This window comes from Arvicanthis niloticus, chromosome 29 (assembly GCF_011762505.2).
Source record: "Arvicanthis niloticus isolate mArvNil1 chromosome 29, mArvNil1.pat.X, whole genome shotgun sequence".
Lineage (NCBI taxonomy): Eukaryota > Metazoa > Chordata > Mammalia > Rodentia > Muridae > Arvicanthis > Arvicanthis niloticus.
In genome coordinates this window covers 14658116-14680536 of record NC_133437.1, presented here as the reverse complement: position 1 = coordinate 14680536, position 22421 = coordinate 14658116, and the positions used below count along the sequence as shown (strand labels likewise).

General features: G+C 36.4%; 1 protein-coding gene across 2 annotated transcripts in view; it reads left to right on the top strand.

Moving 5' to 3' along the window:
• Nucleotides 1-5: 5 nt before the first annotated feature.
• Xrcc4 (X-ray repair cross complementing 4) overlaps nt 6-22421 on the top strand; it is a 202862-nt gene continuing 180446 nt past the window's right edge. Inside the window, exons 1-2 of one of the 2 annotated variants that reach the window (XM_076927117.1) lie at nt 6-132; nt 11614-11762. In XM_076927117.1, the coding sequence (XP_076783232.1) occupies nt 11624-11762 (139 nt within the window). In that variant the 5' untranslated portion in view covers nt 6-132; nt 11614-11623. The other variant, XM_076927118.1, reaches the window with a different exon arrangement.

Genomic DNA, 22421 nt, shown 5'->3' with positions numbered 1-22421 from the left:
AGGTGGGGCTTGGCCGATGATTTGCAAACCACGGTATTAGCGGATTCTCTCATTGGGCATAAGGTTTATCGCTGGGTGGCTACATTTTTTTTTTTTTTAATTTTAGAAGACCGGAAGTGGAGTCACAGAGAGGTAGGGCCCGGAAGTGGCTGTGTTGTCTTTCCACTAGTAATGCTATTTTTCTTGCTCTTTCCTCTTTTTTCCTTCCTATGTCAACCTCCTGTTGTTCCCTTATATTAGCTTTACAGCTGCGCAGTGCGTGTTTTTCACCCTGTCTGTGACCCCTGAGGCATTTGTTTGTGGACCCTAAGAGATGTAAGGTTTTCCCAATGTGAGCACCTGTTGGGCACCCTCCTAAATTTCTTTTTGTGTCACGTGCAATTTTTAATAGTGAGAGGCACGTTGGAAATATGTCGCGTTGCTGTGTGGTGGAGACTTGTGTTCAGAAGGCTGCGTTCTATATGATGATCCACCACACCCTCCCACCTGCCAATACTGGCTTTTGCTGTCCACCCCCCCCCCTCCATTTTGCATACACTGCATCCGGGGCTTAGACGTTCTAGGCCCTGGGGAGAGGGAAAGAACTCTGTGGTAGCTACTGGAAAGGAACGGCCCATCCTCAGGGGAGTAATTGGCTAGTGTAAAAGACACTATTTCACCTCTAGTTTTTTTGTGAGTTTTGTAGATACAGGTAAGATGTAATCTGACGTGTTCAATTTTATATAAGTTCTTAGAATAACTCTGAAGTTGGGCACTTTTCCCACTCTTCCAAGTGTATCAAAATTATGGAAATCTGTGTGTTTAAATAACTTTTTCGTTTCCTTAGGCAGTATGGTTCTAGTTTTTTATACAGAATGTTACCCATCCTCTAACTTAATGACCCAGAAAAGTGAAGGACAGTAATGTGATATGTTAATATCTGAGCTCTATTTAACTGAATCATGAGAATCCAGTACCTATGGCAACACAACATTTTTACTTAGTGCTACCCTATATGTGATTGTGTTTATTACTGCATGCCAACCAAGATTTTGTTTGAAATTATAACTACATTTTAAAAATCAGTTATATCTAATTGCTGTATTTGTTGGTCAAATACTCGAATTAAGCATCTGCATCTTAGTGGTATCAGGAGACTGCAGCAGAAGAAGGGATGTTTCTTTGAGTATTTAAATGGGGGACCAGGGATTAGGCCAATAGGAAATGATTATTGAATAATCTCAAAATTGTGTTGTGTTATACCTTATTCAAGTTGACTAAACATGAATGTTCCAAATATGTTCTGCAGTTCAAAACGTTTGGTTTTTACAGTAGTGAAAATGTTGGTAGATGTTATAACTAACTTTTTTTTTCATATGAAGATTGCTAAGTCCCACTGTTTGACACTTCAGGTTGATGTTTCTGTATGAGGTTCTGCTCCAGGCTCTAGTAAAGAGCACAGGAGGCTAAGGTTCCTAAAGATGGTAATTGGTTTGCTGTATTTATGGACAATGTAGGCCACAGTTGCTTACATATCTAAACTTCAGAATAGTAGCAAATAACACTTGTCAGTTGTTAAAGTTGAACATGTGTATATATTACTTAGTATATCCATGTAAAATAGCAAAATTAATCTAACAGCAAAACCTGTGGGGAAGCTGCATGACTATTAGGCACACCGAGCCCTTGATTTTGGTTTTTGTTGCAAGTGAATGATAATCACCGTTTCAAATTCGTTTTCTTTATTTCCCCTTCTGGTAGCTCTGCTGTGATTTTTTTTTTATTTCTAATCATCATGGGTCATTTTCCTGCTAACAGTAGAACTTGACTGTGTTTTTTTATTATGCAGCCATTATTGTCTTCTCTGCATGTAGGGAGAGTATTTTCAATTTTCATGTCATGATGCCCACAGAGTTGTATATAAAATGAGAACTTTATAGTTTTCTGTAAGAGTGCATTTAGCTTTCCTCACTGTTTTGAGGATTAAATGAATAAATAAATATAAATAATTAAATCCTGTTTGATACATAGTAAGTGTTCTAGTGTGCATTGAATTATCATTCTTAGGTGGAGGGCTAATGATGGGAAATTGATTGTTAGATGTTATTTATACAATAAAAGGTTTAAAATTAATTTGGTTTCTTATGCTGGCAGACCACTTTTTCTACATTTTCTATTTTTTTATTTCTGATATTGATAGTGTTTGAGGTTTCTTTTTGTTTTAGTTACCTTGTTTATTATTACCTTATTTAGTTATCTTATTTATTGGTACTCAAATATATATTATTGGGTTTTATTTTTATACATCATCTATCATCTGTCTTCTCCTTTCTTTTTTGCTCCCTCCCTCCCTCCCCCCTCTCTCACTCTTTCTTTCTTTCTTTCTTTCTTTCTTTCTTTCTTTTTTTCTTTCTTTCTTTCTTCTCTCTCTAATTCTCAACCAAATACATAAATTGAAGCTAGGTTGTTTTGCTTTTGATTGCTACCTTTTCTCTTCTCCCATGACTCTTAGAAAATGGCATGCAAGTTTTGTTTGACTGACATGTTATTTCTTTCATCTTAAGAAATGACTTTATTATTTTTTCCATTTCAGCCTAATTTACTTATTTTTCCCAGCAATATTTATGCAGTTTTCTTTTTTGTCTCAATTTTTAATGTTTATTTTATATGTTTTCTCCAAAATAACATCTCCTTCCATACTGCACCAAGATTCTATTCTTAATGTTAACACAGTGATCTCCAGATGTTGATCATCTCCAGTCAAGGTCTTATTTGCCCTGTCATTTGATCACTTTCTTCACCATGATGTTTTTTAGGTTTGTTTTTAATGTGATTTCTAGGGCCATAGTCACAACCTTTTCTTCCCATCTCCATGGTTTCTACTTTTAGTCTTGCTCTGCTGAATCTTTTGTTTTTTCCAAAGCATTTATTGTTGAGGTGCTCTATTGCTCATTGTTGTATGTTTCTTTCCTTTCCATGTCTCCTTTAGATGTTACCAAGACTTAACTTTACATATTCTATCAATAATTTACATATTCATATTTCTCATGCCTTTCCTCTAGAATGTAATTTTACATTCTTCTATTCACTTGTCTACCTGAACATCAATATTTAATTTTAATTTTTTAAAAAAATACTGTTTTTGAATATATAAGTATTGTGTTTGTGTTTGTGCATGTGGGTGTATGTATGTATGTATGTCCATATAGATAGAGGATCCCATGGAGATGGGAACAGGGTATTAGATCCCCTTGATATAGAGCTAGGTAGTTATGAGCTGCCTTATGTCAGTGCTTCGGACCCTACTTAGGTCCCGCAAATAGTAGCAAATGCACTCAACCACTAGCCTTCTCTGTTTCCCCACTATCTTTATTTTAAAGGATAGTGCAACCATTCTTGTTGTAGTTAGGGTTTCTGTTGCTGTGAAGAGACACCATGATGACAGCAACTCATATAAAGAAAAAACTCTTTTTCGGGGCTGGCCTACATGTTCGGAAGTTTAGGTCATTGTAGTCATGAGCTGCCCACAGGAACATGACTACCTGTAGGCAGACATGATGATGGAGAAGGAACAAGAGTTTTACATCTGGAGTGGTAGGCAGCAGGAAGAGAGAGATACTGGGCCTGGCTTGAGCATTTGAAACCTCAAAACCTACCTCCAGTGACACATTTTCTTTAACAAGGTCACACCTTTTAATAGTGCCACTCCCTGGTGACCAAGCATTCAAATCTATAGACTATGGGGCCATTCCTATTCAAACCACTACAATCCCAAAATGAACACCTTTCCTCTAATACTTGTATTATAGCTTTTCATCTTGGTTAATGACACTAGTGTGCAGCCAGTTTCTGTAAGTTAAGTCTTTGGAGTTATTCTTCACTCCTATCTTTCTTTTATATTCAGCTAAGTCCATCACCAAATTTTCTTCACTCTGTCAATCAAACATATGTGGAATCTCTCAGTCTCACTGCTTTTCCTGGACTGATTGTCTCTTGCTTGGATTTCTCTTCTATTAGGCTTGTGCATATGCCTGCGCACATGCGCGCTCTCTCTCCCTCCCTCCCCCTCCCTGCCCCTCATGAATTAGAGTTTTTACTTATTTCTACTTTTTTTCAGTCTTTGCCTCACAATACTGGTCAGACTTTTTAAAATTTGTCCTAAAATTTTTAAGTTGTAGGATTCTAAGTGTACCACATTTCCTTGAAGATCACATCTTAGAAAAGAACCAAAACATCAATCGAAAAATGGTGACTTCCAAGTAGAATCTGAGGTTCATTGTAATACATCAGTGTTGGAAATGTGAGATTTATTAAGTTTAAACTGTGTACCTCTCTTCTATTTTAATATAAACAGAGTTGGGCTGTTCTCACATAAGACACCACCGCTCCAGCTCATATGTAGTTTGTCCTAATTGAAAAACATGCTCAGAACTGAAATCTACTGGGATCATGTGTGGAAAAGGAGTAAGACTTGCACTGCCTGCCTCAAACCTACCTCATAGCTGTACCTATTTATCTGCCTGACTACTAATGGCAAACAAGAAACTGAGCAACATTGGGATACAAGAGAAATGAGTATCAATATTGGGGAGAAAACCCTGTACAATATTGCAAGTTGTTAGTATCTAGAGTTGAACCACATACACAAAAGTCTTAAGAACCGTAGACTACCAATATTTAACAGTTCAGTCGAACAACAGCAGCTTTATGGGGTTTACATAATGATAAACTGTTTTGGTAGTACGAGTAAATAAATTCCTAAGAAGATGAGTAATTACATACTTAGATTCCAGGCACCAGATCCCTACGTTCTAGAGAGAAGTCCTAACATCCTCACCCAAGATTTTATTTTGTGTTCTGTTGGTGATAACTATTGTACTTAAATCTTAATAAAGCCCTATTCTCTTTCATAAAAATATAATTCCTAGGGTCTTGTGAGCTATGCAGATCCAAAACCAAATATCCAACCAACCAACCAATCAAACAATGAAACAACAGTAGCAACACTGCCCCCTGCCCTGCTGCCCAAAAGGGGTTGGGAAGATGGCTCAGTAGGAAGGGCTCTTGGACTATAAGCATGAAAACTCTAGTTCAAATTTAGCAACCACATTAGTAGCAGGGCATAGCTGGGTATCTCTATAATCAAAGCATTGTGGGGTAGAGGCAGACAGATCCTAAGGATTCTTTGGCAGAAAGTCCAGCATAAAACATCAGTTTCTGCTTTAGGAAGAGACTTCATGTCAGGTAATAGGAGTGAGAGCAATAGAGAAGACACCCCAAGATCTCTTCTGACCTCCACATGGATGTACATGGGCCCACTTGTGTTCATGTACCACACATACCACACACAAAAGTCAACACAGTGTAGTGGTTGTGATATAAATTTGACTTTTGTCTAAATTTTATATATCCCTGTTTTTGAATTTTTAAAAATATGATAAGGCTTTAAAAATCTGTCATCATACTTTTGCTTTGAAATTACATGTCCTTTTTCTAAAGGTAAAGTCCAGCAAAATAGTACAAGCAGGAATTCACTTATAGTTGATTAACAGCTGCTTCTGTAGAGTAATTTTTATTCTGAATTTCCTTTAGATATCAGCCCATTTTTTTTTGACTAGGGGACAACGTAAGTGATTGCTTTATTAGAAAGTTGAGTTTATCCCCTTCTGGGCTGCATGGACAAGTCCTTGGCAAAGCTGCAGCATTTGGACACCTGCAGTCCAAGCAGCTTGAAGAGAAGCCATCACTGACTATTAAGAGAAGGAAAAGAAGCTCAAGTTCAAAATGGTGTTATCAATGATACAGTGTTGTAACTAACTTGAGCTGACCTAAGCGCTGGCTTCTGCCATGTTCCTTATCAGCATCCAAAAGGGCATACAAAATGCTTTGTAAACTAATTTAAAAAGTGTCTTGTTTATTCAGAAGCAACTGTGAATGGTATTTGTTCAGACCAAGATCACATCAATTGCACACCAGCCAACAACGTATTAGTCTTCTAAGAGAGAGGCCATGTATCAAAGACACAAAGTACTAAAGATAAGCTTCTCAATTCTCAACTGTTCTGAGCTCTCAATAAAGCTACTGATGTACAAATTGGGGTGGGACCCAAGTGGTTCCACCTGCAGACTCCTCTTAGATCCCTGGCTTTGGCTGAGAGAGGTGCTGATACTAATGTGCCCTTTAGTACTCTTAGGAAACAAAACATGGGCTCTCTTATAGTTTCAATCAATCGGCGTCTCTGAAGAGGATTCCACTCATTTTCTCCAAGTAGATCTGGGGCAAAACACTGGCTATTTCTGTGTACAAGGCTGGTAGGAGCAAAATTATGGTTGATTTGCTGAGTCTTAAAGGAATTTTGGACTCTCTTGTGTTCTTGTGGTTGGTTCTTGGATATTTTTATTTGATATTTAGTGAGAGGGTAGTCTTGGTAAAGTGATGAATTACTTAAGCAATTAGCTCAAATGTAGATTATCAAGACCTAATTTAAAATACTTTTTGAGGCTCCTGAAGCACAGATTACTTACAGGATACAGAGTTATTATATGTAAGTGTGCTTCTTAATGTGTGTATCACTTAAATCTGGTTCACATGTCTTCCTTCACCAGCAGGTAGACTAAAATTAGAATGGGATGTTTCACCGTCTATTCCAGTTTCAAACTTAGGTCCTCAAACAGTATTTCTTTAAAATAAAATTAGCTTAATTTTATGAAGTTTTAAATTAATGAGAAAATTGGAAGATAATTGAACTGTTACAATTCAAATATATTTTTAGAATTTATCTGATCCCTAGCTGTCTTTTGAACATTATTGATCTTACAATCCTTCATGTTTTTGTGAAATAATGTGTGACTGACAGGCATCTGGGATATTGAATTTTAAATAATTTTTGTTTCTATATTTAGGAATTTGTTAGTGATTCTAAATATGGAATTTAAAAAACCAATGGAAAGCCTGCTTTATGAGTGCTGGATTTTTCTTTTACAAAGTTAATGCTAATAATAGCCATGTCTCTGCAGGCATGTGTGAGAAGAAATAATTGTCTGTGCACATACACATACACACGTGTGTGTGTGTATGTGTGTGTGTGTACATGTATATCTCTATATGCCGCATTGTGTAATGTTTTTGTGAAAGTCTATAGAAATAAAATATGACATTCTAAAAGTAGTTTTAATAACCTCACCCCAAAACACAAACTAAGATATTTTTCGTTTTGTTTGCTTGCTTTTTGTTTATCAGTGTATTCATGTGTATGCATATGCATATGTGTGTGCATGCAACAGAAGGCATGAGGTTAACCTTGGATGTTATTCCTCTGTTTGGATCTTTATTTTTGAGGCAAGATCTTTCTTTGGACAAGGCTGGTTAGCCAGTGAGCCCTAGAAATCTGCAGGTTTCTTCCATGCTTCTGTTGCAAGCTCTTTATCAACTAAACTCTCTGCACATCCCCCAAGTTAGGCTTTGAATCCACATATGTGCTCCTGAGTTAGAAAGGTAGCTCATCCAATTGAGTGATAGTCTAGTACTCAAGTATTACTAGGTTCCTTCCCCAGTACTAAAGAATACTAGGTGTGGTGGTATATGCTTGTGATCATAAATATGAGAGGTAGAAGTAGGGAATTCAGATCACTTCAAAGTCATTCTCAGGTACATAGCAAATTCAACATTGAGGACAGCGAGGACTCCATGATATCTGGTCTCAAAAAATGCTCTTAACTATAAGCACTGAGTAATAAAATTGGAGGAGACACTTGAAATGTAAAGGCTTCCATATTTACAAAGAAACAGAAAAGTAGCCCACAGATTCCATTCAGTCCTCAGAAAACTACAATAATATGATTTTTAGAAACGGAAACATTAAATCCATATAGAAGCTTAATTGAACATAATAAAGGATTCAGAAATTTATCCACACAGTTACAGTCACCTGATTTTCCACACAGATGCAAGAAACACACACTGGAGAAAAGATAGGATCTTTAACAAATACTAATGGGAAACTGGATTTCTAAATATAGAAGAATGAAACTAGAACAGCATCTGCTACTCTCCCCCAAACTGGATTCAAAATGGATGAAAGATTTTAATGTAAGGCCTGAAATTCTGAAAGTGTTAGGGGAAAAATAGAGAAAACCTTTCAAGATGTACCTATTGGCACATTTTGGTATGGATTTTGAAAAATGACTCTAGTAACTTAGCCCTAGATAGGGGAATTCCATTGAGAGCTATACATTTGATATAGGATTAATATATAGAATTATATATTAGAATATATAATATATAGAATTAATATATAGAGCCTAATACCAAAATGCAAGACAACTCATTCTATAAGTGACTAATGGGATGAAGAGATCTCAAAAGATAAAGAAGAAATGACCATTAGCATATGGGAAAGTTCATCTTTAGTTACCAGGGAAAAGCCCTTTTCCTTTCTTTTCAGTTAGTCTGAGTTACCATAAAGAAAAAAAATAAATGTTCATGAGAGTACCAGAAATATTAAACCTTTGTGTACTACTGATGGAATTGTAAATTAGTGAAGACATTATAGAAAATAGTTCTTGCTTTCTTCAAAAACCTAAAAATAGAACTGCCTTATAAGTCAGCTATATTCATCATATTATATACAGCAAGGAGGATAAATTACTATTCCCAGAGATACTTGAGCATCTATGCTTTTTGCAGTGGTGTTCACAATGGTCAGTTAATATAGCCTAGAGATCTCTCAACAGATGAAATATAAAGATATGTGATAATCAGTCATAAAGAACAAAATTATTTCATTTGTAGGAAAATAAATCATTATTGGAGACCATTATATTACCTGAAATAAACCAGACTCAGACAAATATCATATTTTCATTCATTTGGGAACCCTGGAGTTTTATATAGATATGTAGATTCACACACATGCATGTACACACACACACACACACACACACACACACAAACACACACACATACACATACACACACAGAGTAGAGGGAAGGAAGACATGCAGCAGATTGAGGACTCCTAAGGTCCTAAGGAAAGGACTAGAATTGGAAGTGGGAAAGGGGAGAGAAAACTAGGGATGAAAATGGATATGGTCAAAGTACCAGATACACATGTATGAAAATGCCTATGAAAGCCACTGCTATGTAGCTTGAATATATAGCAATACAAGATTAATACAGCACCAAAAGTAGAGCTAACATAGCTTAAGATAAAATGTATTTTCCCTCTGGTTCTGTGTAACTTTTGCCATGTAGATTAGGTATGTAGTGCAGCCTTCATCGTTTTTACAAACTGACAAAGAAGGTAGGATTCTGTACTAGAACAGAATCTAATGAATTATGCATTGAAAATCATGAGTTTCAGCTCTCAAAACCAAACAGACAAATAAGACACTTCATTAACCTTGACTAAATTAAAATGCATACAGAAGTAGTCATATATGTATGCATGTACTCCTAACACCTTAACAGATCAATCTCATGTGTTCAAAAAGAAAACAAAAACAAATTATATGATTCTCTAATGATCCATGTTTTTGTGATTTTTTTCAAATACTAGTAATTCATATTTTTCTAACAATTATCAAATTTAACTTTTATAGAGTGAGTAAGTTACCATAAAGTGTCTGACTAGATGATGTAAAGGTAAATATTCACAAATTCCTGAGGCATTTTGGAATTAATTGCATCCATGCAAAAAGTACATTATAGGAAATATTTTGAACAAATGAAGTATCTGTTATATTGTGTGATTATAATGTCAAGGGTTCAACCTTTGTTTGTTTCTTTTTTTATATATTTGAAGTGGGCTCAATTATTATTTATATATATATACATATATACGTGTGTGTGTGTATACATGTACACACACAGACGTATATATGCTATTTTCTTTATTTACATTTCAAATGTTATACCCTTTCCCAGTGTCTCCCTCGAAACTCCCTATCCCATTCCCCTCCCCTGCTTCTATGAGGGTGTTCCCCCCACCCACTTTCACCTCCCTGCTCTCAAATTCCCCAACACTGGGGCATTGAGCCTTCATAGGACCAAGGGCCTTTTCTCCAGTTGATACTCAACTAGGCCATCCTCTGCTACATATATGCATCTGGAGCCATGGGTCCTTCCATATGTACTCTATGGTTGGTTGTTTAGTCCCTGGGAGCTCTGGGAGGTCTGGTTGGTTGATATTATTGTTCTCCTTATGAGGTTGCAACCCCTTCAGCTCCCCCAGTCCTTTCTCTAACTCTTCCACTGGGGACTCCATTTGGGGACCATGTGCTCAGTTCAATGGTTGGCTTGTTAGTATCTGCCTCTGTATTTGTCAAGCTCTGGCAGAGCCTCTCAGGATACAGCTATGTCAGGCTCCTGTCAGCGTGCACTTCTTGGCATCCACAATAGTGACTGGGTTTGTGGGATGAATCCCCAGGTGGGGCAGTCTTTGGATCGCCTTTCCTAAAGTCTCTCTGCTCCACACTTTGTCTCTTTCTGTATAGTTTACAAATTAAGCAAAAAGGACAAACTACAGAGTCAATATAATTTCAATAATTGAAATATGAAATTGCAATCCTGTAACATCACCAAGAATAATATTAAAAACTGTATGTACATAGGCTGTAGAAAAGTGTAACTCAGAAAATAAAATTTGTTGAGAAATTTAAGCTGATAACAAATTTGATAATGCAAGACTCATAGTACTGACCAAAATAAGCACATTTTGATGAATTATTTTGATGAATTATATTTCATAGCTATATTTATCTAAAATAGACATCAAATTGTGAAGAAATGAAAACAGATTAATAACACCATTAAAAAAAATAAACTAAACGAAAACATTGCCAATGTTGAAGACAGAAGTGTATTTATATCTAATAAGTATATTTAAAGAGTGCAACACCCACTACTCACCAGGGGATTTGAAATGAAGTCACAATGTGATGCTATAATTTGTCCATCCATGTGGCTAAAATGAACCAAAGGGGAAATAGTTGTTTAGGACATTTATATATCAATTATAATTTTATAAAATTTTGAAGGAACTTGGCTCTATACAACCCAAACTTAATACATGATATCTTCTGCTCCAGCAGTTCCATTTGAAGGAATGACCCCCCCCACACCCCCCAACACAGCCCATGAAAGATATTTGTAGAATGTCATGCCAGCAATGTTTGTAGTAGTCAAGACCTGTAAAGTTCCCAATGGCTGTTCCTAGGAAAAAACTAGTAAATCAGTTTAATTAATGTTCTGAATGATGTTTAACTGTAGAATATAGTGTGGATGAATGTCTCAAATATGCTTATTCAAAGAGACCATTTCTTATGGTAGAGAGAGGGGAGGATCTATTCACTCCTGAGGACAGGGAAATAGAAAATTTACTCATATTGTAATTTTATTTAGCCCATCAGTTTGGCTGATTATTTGCCCTTTAAGAGCTTCTGCTTTTGTCATCTGTAAAAATGCGAGTAACTATTGAGCAAAACTATGACTTCTGAGTTCAGTGGTTGGCTCCATTGTACAACATCTTACTTTTATTTCTTTGGAGTATGTTTAGCTGAAAAAGAAGGATAAAAGTTATCACCATTGGATTATTGTAATCTTCTTTTAAATATTGATTTTGTTCTTTCATTACAGGCAGCCAGAAATGGAAAGGAAAGTAAGCAGAATCCGTCTTGCTTCTGAACCCAACTTAACTTATTTTCTGCAAGTGTCTTGGGAGAGAACAATAGGATCTGGTTTTGTTATTACACTTACTGATGGCCATTCAGCCTGGACTGCAACAGGTAATCTTGACAACAAGCACGTTTCAAATAACATTTAAATCATGTCCTACTCTTAAGTCCTCAGAGACTCTTCAAGTTAAAGTGTTTCTTCATAGACACAGGTAGCATCAATACTCCATTTTTCATGTTCTGCATTTCCAAGTTGTATATGGGTCTGTAATAGCCAATATTGTTTTCTAGAATTGACACTACGTACAGTAGCTAATTCCGCCTGCTATGTCAACTTTTATTGCTTGGACCTACTCATGGTTTTATAATGGTCTTTTTACAGAAAACACAATAATTTTAAAATATTTATCTCCTCTTGGAACTTGGGGGAAGCCTGGGACTTAGAGGAAGTAGATTGTGGGGCCAAGAGATGATGTTGGATTGTAGGTGTGGAGTCCTCATGCTATGCTTTGACTTCATCTAGTTGTTTAGCTTGAATTTCTTTTGAATGCGTTTGTAATGCAGTTTTAAAAAACAAAACAGACTTCCACCCCACTATGTGAAAATTGTCCTGTTTTATCATAGAGACTCACTTTTGAAAAGTTTTTTAACTGTTCTTTTAAGCTGTGAATAGCTCCGAATCATGTAGAGCATATGGCAGGGGCTTCTCATTAGTGTAAGGGTAGCATGTCACGTAGAGCATACGGCAGGGGCTTCTCGGTTGTGCAGGGGGTAGCATGTCACTCTCAGATTGTGGCAGGCATAAAGTTAAAATGTTAAAATGTTAAATGTTTATGTTGTTTCCAAATACCGAAGTTTTAATGTTTTTAAGGATTTAAAAAAACCCCTTCTTTGCAGTTACGTAACACAATTATTTTTAGAGTTGTAAATGGCGTATTAGATGACAATTTAAGAATTCGCTTATATACTATTTGTATATTCTAACATAATTTCCCTAAGATTTATCACTATAATTATTATCTCTCAAATTACAATCCATCACAAAATTCTGTTTCATTCTTGTCTGGTACCCAGCACAATCAAAACGAATTCAAACTTACAGTTTTTTTTTTTTTAAATTTGGCTTTTATGGCAGCAAATGAGGAATGCTTACATATTTGTATTATAGGGAAACAAAGGAATTACAAGGATAATGTGTGCAGTCCTCCTTATGTTGACTATTTGAGATGTACATTTCTCTGTGAGATATACCAGTTGGCCGACTGCTTCTGGCAGGTAGCAGTGAAGTGAGATTTGCTATTTTAGCCGTATGGAGGGAGTATACCCATATGACAGCTTTTGTTTCAAAGAGTAGACATGGGATGGCTAAAAGTATGGTAATGGCTCAGAGTGGACCTTTGTTGACTGAGTGGACTCACTAGATTTTATTTACACACACACACACACACACACACACACACACACACACGATAATTACAGAAGAGAGTTTTAACTACATAAAACTCGTTAGAAAAAAAGAAAGTAAGCTGATCCCTTGAGGGTTAGCATCTGTGTAGATGGGAACGCCAGCCTCCTATGGGTTACATTCCACATTTATCCTGGATGCAGTGCAGTCTTGATTTTGTTCTCTAACTAATACAGTCCAGTGTGACAGAATCAGCTGGGAGACCTTTCGCTGTACGCCTCAGTGGTGTATAAACACTGTGGCGTCTGGTACTAACCATATTTCAATCATGGAATTTTAAAGTGCAGTCTGTAATGATTTTATCTTCAAAAATTGTCCAATGACATTTTAGATTTTACATGTATTTTATGCCTCGCATCCACTTATATTTTTTTGTTTAACTATTAGGGCAAATGTATAAGCAAATATAAGAACGTATCTTTTTATTTAAAACTTGTTACATACATGTTGTATGGTACTTTACAGACATTACACAATTAAGAATATTGAAACAATTAAATAAATGAAACATGAAAATAGATTTCCTTCCTATACCTCTTCCTGTGTTTTAGTTGTTGTTGTTCAACTTTTTAATTGCTGCAACCTTCAATTATGTGTAATTTTTACTCTTTTCATTTAAGTGGAAAGGATGTGAGGTTTGTTTTAATCTCTCCCACACAAAGCCTGCTGATTTTTTTTCCCATTAGCAATGCTTTATCTAATGAATGTTTGGGGACCTAATTATCATGTGGCCTGTCATCAGTCACTTCTGTATTACAGAGTGTTGTTTCGCAGGGTCATTTCACAAAGTGGGTTAATGATTGATGATCACTATGTTCCTGGTAAAATAATTGCTTCTGGTAGCAAGAAACTTATATCACTTATCTGCAGGGTGTTTTTATGTATATTGGAGATTAATTAAAACCTTACTAATGTTTTAACATCAATTATTTAGATTTTTGTATAATTTTTTAAACAGGTATTTTGTTAGCTATATGTAAATGATATTTTAAAACTCATAAGACTTTTGTTAATTATACGTAAATAATGGTATAAAACTCCTAAGAAAGGCCTTTTGTAAGTAGATCTCCTGTGTGGTGCCACCCATATTCCTAATGCGGCGAGGTTGGTGTCTTCTGCCCTCTGACACGGGATAGGATGAATCTGTGCAGTCTTTACTTACACATAGGAACATTCTTTGAGTGTGTCTTTACAAATAATTTCAAAATGATGCTTGTAGAGTCTCTGCGAGTCTGAGAATAGTTTCTCTGTCCTTTCACCTTGTAATGAAGTGGTTCAACTTCATTCTGGATGGAGTGTAATCTCACCATGTTTTCCTGTCAGCCATTTCAAATTTAGAACAATGACTGCGTACGGATGTGCCGTTGTTCTTCACATGAACATAAGCTGGCAAACAAGATATTTTCCATGATTACGGTTTGGAGTAGACGATGAAAATCTCATCTTCCCTTTATACAGGGAATGCCTGGTCATGGTTTTAAGAAAGATTCCCTTTCACATAGGATTGTTTTCTTTTGTTAGGTTAAATTTTTAAAATTTTAATTTACATTTTTAAGAATTTTATATGAGTACTATATTTACATCATTTACACAGCTCCCTCTCCTAACTCCAACTCCTCCTGTGCCTTCCCATTCTGTGTCAAATTCATGTCCTTTTCTTTTTGTATGTGTATATTTATTTATGTTTGTATAAATACAGTCTCTTGAGTTTCTGTATTGTCCATATGTTTGTGCATTTAGGGCTGACAACTTCTGGTTGCATAACATATCAAGGGGCTCATCCCTGGAGAAGACTGATTCTCCCATGCCCAGCAGCTAGCTATAAATCCCTTATAGTTTTTTATCTAGGAGTAGAGATTTCTGAGATTTCTTCCATCCAGGTTGGATGTCACCTGGCATTGCTATTATGTGGGTTGTCTTTAAGCTACTGTAATACTGAGATTTTGTGGATATCACTTAACTGAGATATATAGAAAACACTATCTCCCAGCAAATATTCAGGTTTTTTGCCTCTTGAAATCTGTCTATTCATTCTTCCTTGATTTTCCCCAAGCCTTAGTTATAGGGATTGTTGTAGGTGTATCATTGGCATTGGGAGTCACTTGCCCTGCTCCTCAGCTTTTTCCAGCCTTTCCCTAATTCAACCACGGGGTCCCCAACTTCAGTCAAATGGTTGGGGCTAAGTATCTGTATCTGTCTCAATCAGCTGCTTTTTGGGTCTCAGAGGATGCCCATTTCAGGTTCTTATCTGTAAGCACACCTTGGCATCAGTAATTGTGTCAGGCCTTGTAGTCTTCCCTTGAGCTGGATCCAAATTTGTCTGGTCACTGGACCTCCTTTCCCTCAGACTCTTCTCCAATTTTGTTGCTGAAATTTTTTTAGACAGGAACAATTTTGGGTCAGAGTTTTTGACTGTGGGATGGCAACCCCATCCCTCCACTTGATGCCCTGTCTTTCTACTGAAAATGGACTCTACAAGTTTCCTCTCCCTACTGTTAAGCATTTCATCTAAGGTCCCTCCTTTGGAGTCCTGAGAGTCTCTCACCTCCCAGGTCACTGATACTTTTTAGACAGTCCTCTCACCTCCCACCTTCTGCATATTTCCATTCATTCTGCTGGCCCTCTGTGCTCCTCTCATCCTACATACCTGATCCTGTTCCCCTTTTTCTCTTCCCCTTTCCTCTTGTACCCAGGTCCCTCCCTCCCTCTGCCTCTTGGTTTTATGTTGAGGTCCTTTATCCACTTTGACTTGAGCTTTGTGCAAGGTGACAAATATGTATGAATTTTCATTTTTCTACATACAAACTGATAGTTAGACCAGCACCATTTATTGAAGATGCTTTCTTTTTTTCCACTGTATATTTTTGGCTTATTTGTCAAAGATCAAGTGTCCATCAGTGCATGGGTTTATTTCTAGATCTTCACTTCTATTCCATTGATCGACCTGTCTGTCTCTATACTAATACCGTGCAGTTTCTTCTTTGCCAATTAATATCCTCTTGATCTTCTTTTGTTGTCTATTGTTCTAGCAAGAACTTCGAGTCCTATGTTGAATAGATATGGGGAGAGTTGGGCAGCCTTGTCTTTACCCAATTTTAGTGGGATTGCTTCAGGTATCTATCCATTTAATTTGATTGGCTGTTGGTTTAAAGTAAATTGCCTTTATTATGTTTAGTTATGGATCTTGAATTCCTGATTTCTCCAACCCTTTTACATGAAGGGTTGTTGTATTTAGTCAAATGCTTTTTCAGCATCTAATGAGGTGATCATGTGATTTTTTTCTTTGAGTTTGTTTATATAGTGTATTACATTAATGGATTTTCGTATATTGAACCAACCTTGCATCCTTGGGCTGAAGCCCACTTGATTGTGGTGAATGATGATTTTGATGTGTTCTTGGATTTGGTTTGCTAGAATATTATTGAGTATTTTTGCATTGATATTCACAAGGGAAACTGGTCTGAAGTTCTCTTTCCTTGTTGGGTCTTTTTGTCATTTAGGTATCAGAGGAACTGTGGCTTCATAAAAAGAATTAGGTAGTGTTCTTTCTGTTTCTATTTTATGGAATAGTTTGAGAAATATTGGTGTTAGTTCTTCTTTGAAGATCTGGTGGCATTTCATTTGGCCCTGAGCTTTTTTTTTTTGGTTGGGTAGTTTTTAATGATTTCTTCTGTTTCTTTAGAGGATACAAGATAGTTTACCTGATCTTGGTTTAACTTTGGTAAGTGGTATCTACTTAGAAATTCATCCATTTCATTTAGATTTTCCAGTTTTGTTGAATATATGCTTTTATAGTAGGATCTGATGATTTTTGGAATTTCCTCAGTTTCTGTAGTTATATTTCTCTTTCATTTCTGATTTTGTTAATTTGGATACTACCTCTGTGCCCTTTAGTTAGTTTGGCTAATAGTTTATCTAGCTTGTTAATTTTCTTGAAGAACCAGCTTTTAATTTTGTTGATTCTTTGTATCATTCTCTTTGTTTATATTTGGTTGATTTCTTCCCAGAATTTGACTATTTCCTACTGTCTACTCTTGGATGTGCTTGCTTCTTTTTTTCTAGGGCTTTCAGGTGTGCTGTTAAATTGTTGCTGTAGGATCTCTCCAGTATTTTCATGAGGGCACTTAGTGCTATGGAGTTTCTTCTTACCACTGCTTTCATTGTGTCCCATAAGTTTGAGTTTGCTGTGTCATCATTTTCATCGAATTGTAGGTTTCTAATTTTTTTATTTATTTCTTACCTGACCAAGTTATCAAGTGCAGCGTTGTTCGGGTTCCATGGGTATGTGTGTTTTCTGTTGTTTTTTGTTTTTATTGAAGTTTAGCCTTAGTCTGTGGTGACCCAGTGGGATGCATGGGATTATTTCAGTCTTTTTATATCTGCTAATGCTTGTTTTATAACCAATTATACGGTTAGTTTTGGAGATGGTACTATGAGGTGCTGAGAAGAAGGTATATTGTTCTTTTGTTTTAGTGTGAAATGTTCTGTATATATCTGTTAAATCCATTTAAATAGTAACCTCTATTAGTTTCACTATGTCTCTGCTTAGTTTCTGTTTCAGTGATTTGTCTATTGGTAGAAGTGGGTTGTTGAAGTCTCCCACTATTATTGTGTGGGGTTCAATGTATGTTTTGAGCTTTAGCAGTATTTATTTTATGAATGTGGGTTCTTTTGCATTTGGGGCATAGATGTTCAGAATTGAGACTTTCTCTTAGTGGATTTTTCTTTGATGAATATGAAGTATCCTTCCCCATCTCACTCAATAACTTTTGGTTGAAAGTCTATTGTATTGGACATTAGACTGGTAATTCCTGATGGTTTCTTGGGACCATTTTCTTGGAAGATTTTTTCTTATCTTTTTACTCTGATGTGTCTGTCTTTGTCATTGATATGTGTTCCTTGTATGTAACAAAATGCTGGATTTCATATTCAGTCTGTTAGCTTATGTCTTTTTTATTGGGGGAATTGAGTCCATTGATATTGAGAGATATTAAAGACAGATGGTTGTTAGTTCCTGTTTTGTTTGTTGTTATAGGTGGCATTATGTGTATGTGATTTTCTCCTTTTGGTTTTGTTGTGAAATGATTAATTTCTTGTTGTTTTTTCTTTGAAGTAGATATCTTCCTAATGTTGGAGTTTTTCTCTATAATCTTCTGTAGGGCTGAATTGTTAAATATTGTTTAAATTTAGTTTTGTCATGGAATATTTTGGTTTCTTCATCTATGATGACTGAGATTTTTTTTCAGGATATAGTAGCCTGGCCTGTCATTTGTGTTCTATTAGGGTTTACATGACCTCTGTCCAGACTCTTTTGGCTTTAGAGTCTCTGTTGAGAAGTCTGATGTAGTTCTGATAGGTCTCCCTTTGTGGGGAGCCGACAGAAGGCTGCTATCATTCTTGCAGCCATCTTGAGCCATATACCCTGACAAGAGACTTGTTTACAATAGCCTACAACATCTGAGCACACTCTGATAACATCTTGTTTTAGATACCCAGGATCTTCCCTTGGGTGTGTGAGACTTACTGGTGTTATTAGAGAGACTTAAGGGCGTGACTTAATTAAGGTGTTATTTAGAGATAAGACCCAAGGGCGTGACTTAGAGGTGTGGCTTAGAAGTGAGACATAAAAGGCGAGAGGCAGACAGAAGAAATTATTAGGTATTAGGAACTTGGCACTTGGAGAAAGAACTTGGATTTAGACATTAGGCACTAGAACTTGGAACTGGAAACTTGGAATGAGGAGGCACTAGGAACTAGGAACTAGGGACTAGGAACTAGGGACTAGGAACTCAAGACTTGGGACTTGGACAAGGAAGAGAGACTGAAGAATAAACAGGATTGAATCACACTTTGTCTGGTTTCCATTCCTCACGTCAGTCCTCACTCTCTTGCTGAGCCCCGACCTGTGGATGGGAGCAGCTTGAGGCAGTGCAGGCGCTAACAACTTAGCCCCCAAGGCTTTTGGCAGTGCGGGTTCCAACATTGATAGAGCGGTCCCCGACATTTTGGCCCCCAAACCTGGGCTAGAGTGGTTCTCAACATGCCTTTATATGTTACTTGGTCTTTTCCCCTTACACCTTTTAAGATTCCTTCTTTGTTCTGTACATTTGGTATTTTGATTATTATGTGATAGGAGGAATTGCTTTTCTGGTCCAACCTATTTGGTGTTCTGTAAACTTTTTGTACATATATGGCCCTGTCTTTCTATAGGTTAGAAAAGTTTTCTTCTATGATTTTATTGGATATGTTTTCTAGCCCTTTGAACTGGAAATCTTATTCTCTTTTATTGTGGTTGCCTCTTACCATCTGGTAAACCTACTTTTAGATTTTTTGACCATTCACCATTATGGTATAATTATAAATAATAAGAAAATACTTCAAAAGATAGACTTAACAAGAAATCTCGGAGTAGAGCTCCAGTAGTTCAAAACCCAACTGAGAGAACCATGAGGGGGAGTTTATATAACTAAAGAGTTTCTACATTGTAACAAAGTACACAGAACAATTGGAAGAATGAGAGAACGCATCTGCAAGCAATTTATCTCATGGGGAATTTAATCCACAGAATATAAAGACTAAGAAAAGCCAATTTTGAAATAATAAAAAATTCAATGTGCAAATAAACTGAACTTAAGTAAACTAATGAAAGAAAATGATTAATATCTTTACTCAAAGGGATAATTATAATCAGAGCTACAGTTAAATTTCACTCCATAGTAAGGATAGCTCTGTTTACGAAAACAAAAACAACAAAAGTTGTTAAAGATGCAGCAAACCAGAAGGCACCCAAGGCCCAGTACCTAGTATGAATATGCTATGAGCACCGACTGGACTCAGGAAATTACTGATAACAACAACAACAATAATAATAAAGTCCATAAGAGGAGGGGGCTATGGATTGGAGAGTATCTTGGAAATTTAGACAGAGGTAGTTGGGGAAAAGATGACCAAAATACACTTTAAAAATGTATTTAAAAACAAACGTAAACATTGTTGGTAAGAATGTAAATCAGTACAACCCCACTGGAATTCAGCATAAAACTTCTCCCTAAAATTCCAAATAAAACAGATCATCCTAAAACAATCATAGGTAAATACCCAAATGCATCCGTTAGTATAAAATAAAGATACCTTCATATCCAATAGTTACTATTCACAATAGACAAAAAAAAAAAAAAAAAAAAAAAAAATCACCCTGACTGCCTGTCAGTGTATGAGTAAATTTAAAATATATTGCAATCATGTATAATAGAATAAAAGGAGAGTAAACAATTAAGAGAAATAAGATAAACTCAGGATAACACAGAAAACTGGATGTTTTTTCTCCTATGTGAAATCTAAATTTAAAAATGTTATGTGTGGAGGAGAGAGAAACAAAACATCAGAAAGTGGGAAAATATAATGAAGAAAGGTATATATGATCAAATTCATTGTATGCTTGTATGAAAATTTCGTGATAAAGACGTTTGTATAAGTAATGTGCCAATAAAAATTGGAAAATATGCAAGTATGCTAATTTCATTATTTAGATGTATTTCTATTTAGAATTTCTATTTAGAAAGTATACTTATCTTAAAATATTTAATACATTTTATTAATCTAACTCACCTATTAAAATTGTTTAAGGAAAAAATACTATGCAACAAATTGTTCTGTACATGAACACAAAAATTAAACACACAAAAAAATGTTGGACATAAGGAGTTCATCTTCAAGCATTCACATGTGAGCTAACGCTCTCAATCTCATCTAATAAATTCACAAGAGGTGTATATACATATATATGTATATACACCTCTTGTGAATTCTGTACATAATATAAAAAATAAGTTGACAGAATAAAAGACAAAATACCATCCTTCTGTTTACACTTCCCTTATTATTTATGGATGATGGTTGAAAATTTAGCGTTTAATTATTTAAAAAAAATAACATATAAAGAAAAAATTTAGAAGTAACTCCATAACTGATAAAGCCTTCAGCGTCTCCAAGGCAATCATCAGTCTTTCCTTAGATGGCTTCTTCCTGGAGTCAACTGGTGTGGTCATCATTTAGATTTTGTTTAGGCTGCCATATTGTTGAGATTTTGTGAGTTTCCAGACATTCTGTCTGGAAGACTGTTTCACATCAGATGTCCTAGTACCCTCTCTCTCTGTCTTCCCACCTTTCCTTCATGGTATTTACTGGGGAAGGTTTATGTTGTAGATGTACAAGCTGGGGCTGAGGACCCTATGATCACTCATTCTTTGCACTTTTACTAGTTGTAACCTCTTGGTAGTAACCTCTGCCTACTGCAAACCAAGATTTCTTCGATGAGATCTGAGAACTGTCCTTATCTTTGAGAGTAAAGAAAGGCATTTAACACACTGTTAGAAGCTGTATTGATTTAGGGAAATGGCATTAGTTGGTTCTACTGTAGAGTCTGTGTCCTCTTTGAGCACACTTGGACTGTTATCTTGGTTTACAGTTCCACTTCAGTTCCCTCCTATTGAGTTCTCCTTAAGTCCAAGTAGGTGACCACTGGTAATTCTCAAGATAAAAGTCCCACTATTGCACCTTTGGGGATATCTTGGCAGGCCAGTTATTGGTTTTGCTTTGCAGGCTTTATAGGTCTGTAGAGCTATTGATTACATTCGTCTTTTGTCTGTTTGGATAGCATGTTCTGATAACTAGCCCTCAGGGAAAAAGCCTCCACATAGTACTGGTTCAGTTCCCCCAGTCCTATGTTGGAAGTGCATGTTATGTTCTGGAGTAGCATCTTACTCGGAAATGGTAGGACTGTAGCTAAGGACATTGGGGAATATCTCATATTTTGAGAGTATCTTTAGAACTCTTGACCAACAGCTTGATGGGTTTCCTTTCCTTACACTGGTGTATTTGTTAAGTAAGCTATTATTCCTGCATGGAGCGTTATCATCCATGTGGCATAAATCTATAAAACACACAGACACACACACACACACACACACACACACACACACACACCACACACACACACACACAGACACACACACACAGACACACACACACACAGACACACACACACACACACACACCACACACACACACACAGACACACACCACACACATACACACACACACACACACACCACACACACACAGACACACACACACACACCACACACACAGACACACACAGACACACAGACACACACACACACACCACACACACACACACACAGACACACACAGACACACACAGACACACACACCACACACACACACAGACACACACAGACACACACACACACACACCACACACACACACACAGACACACACACAC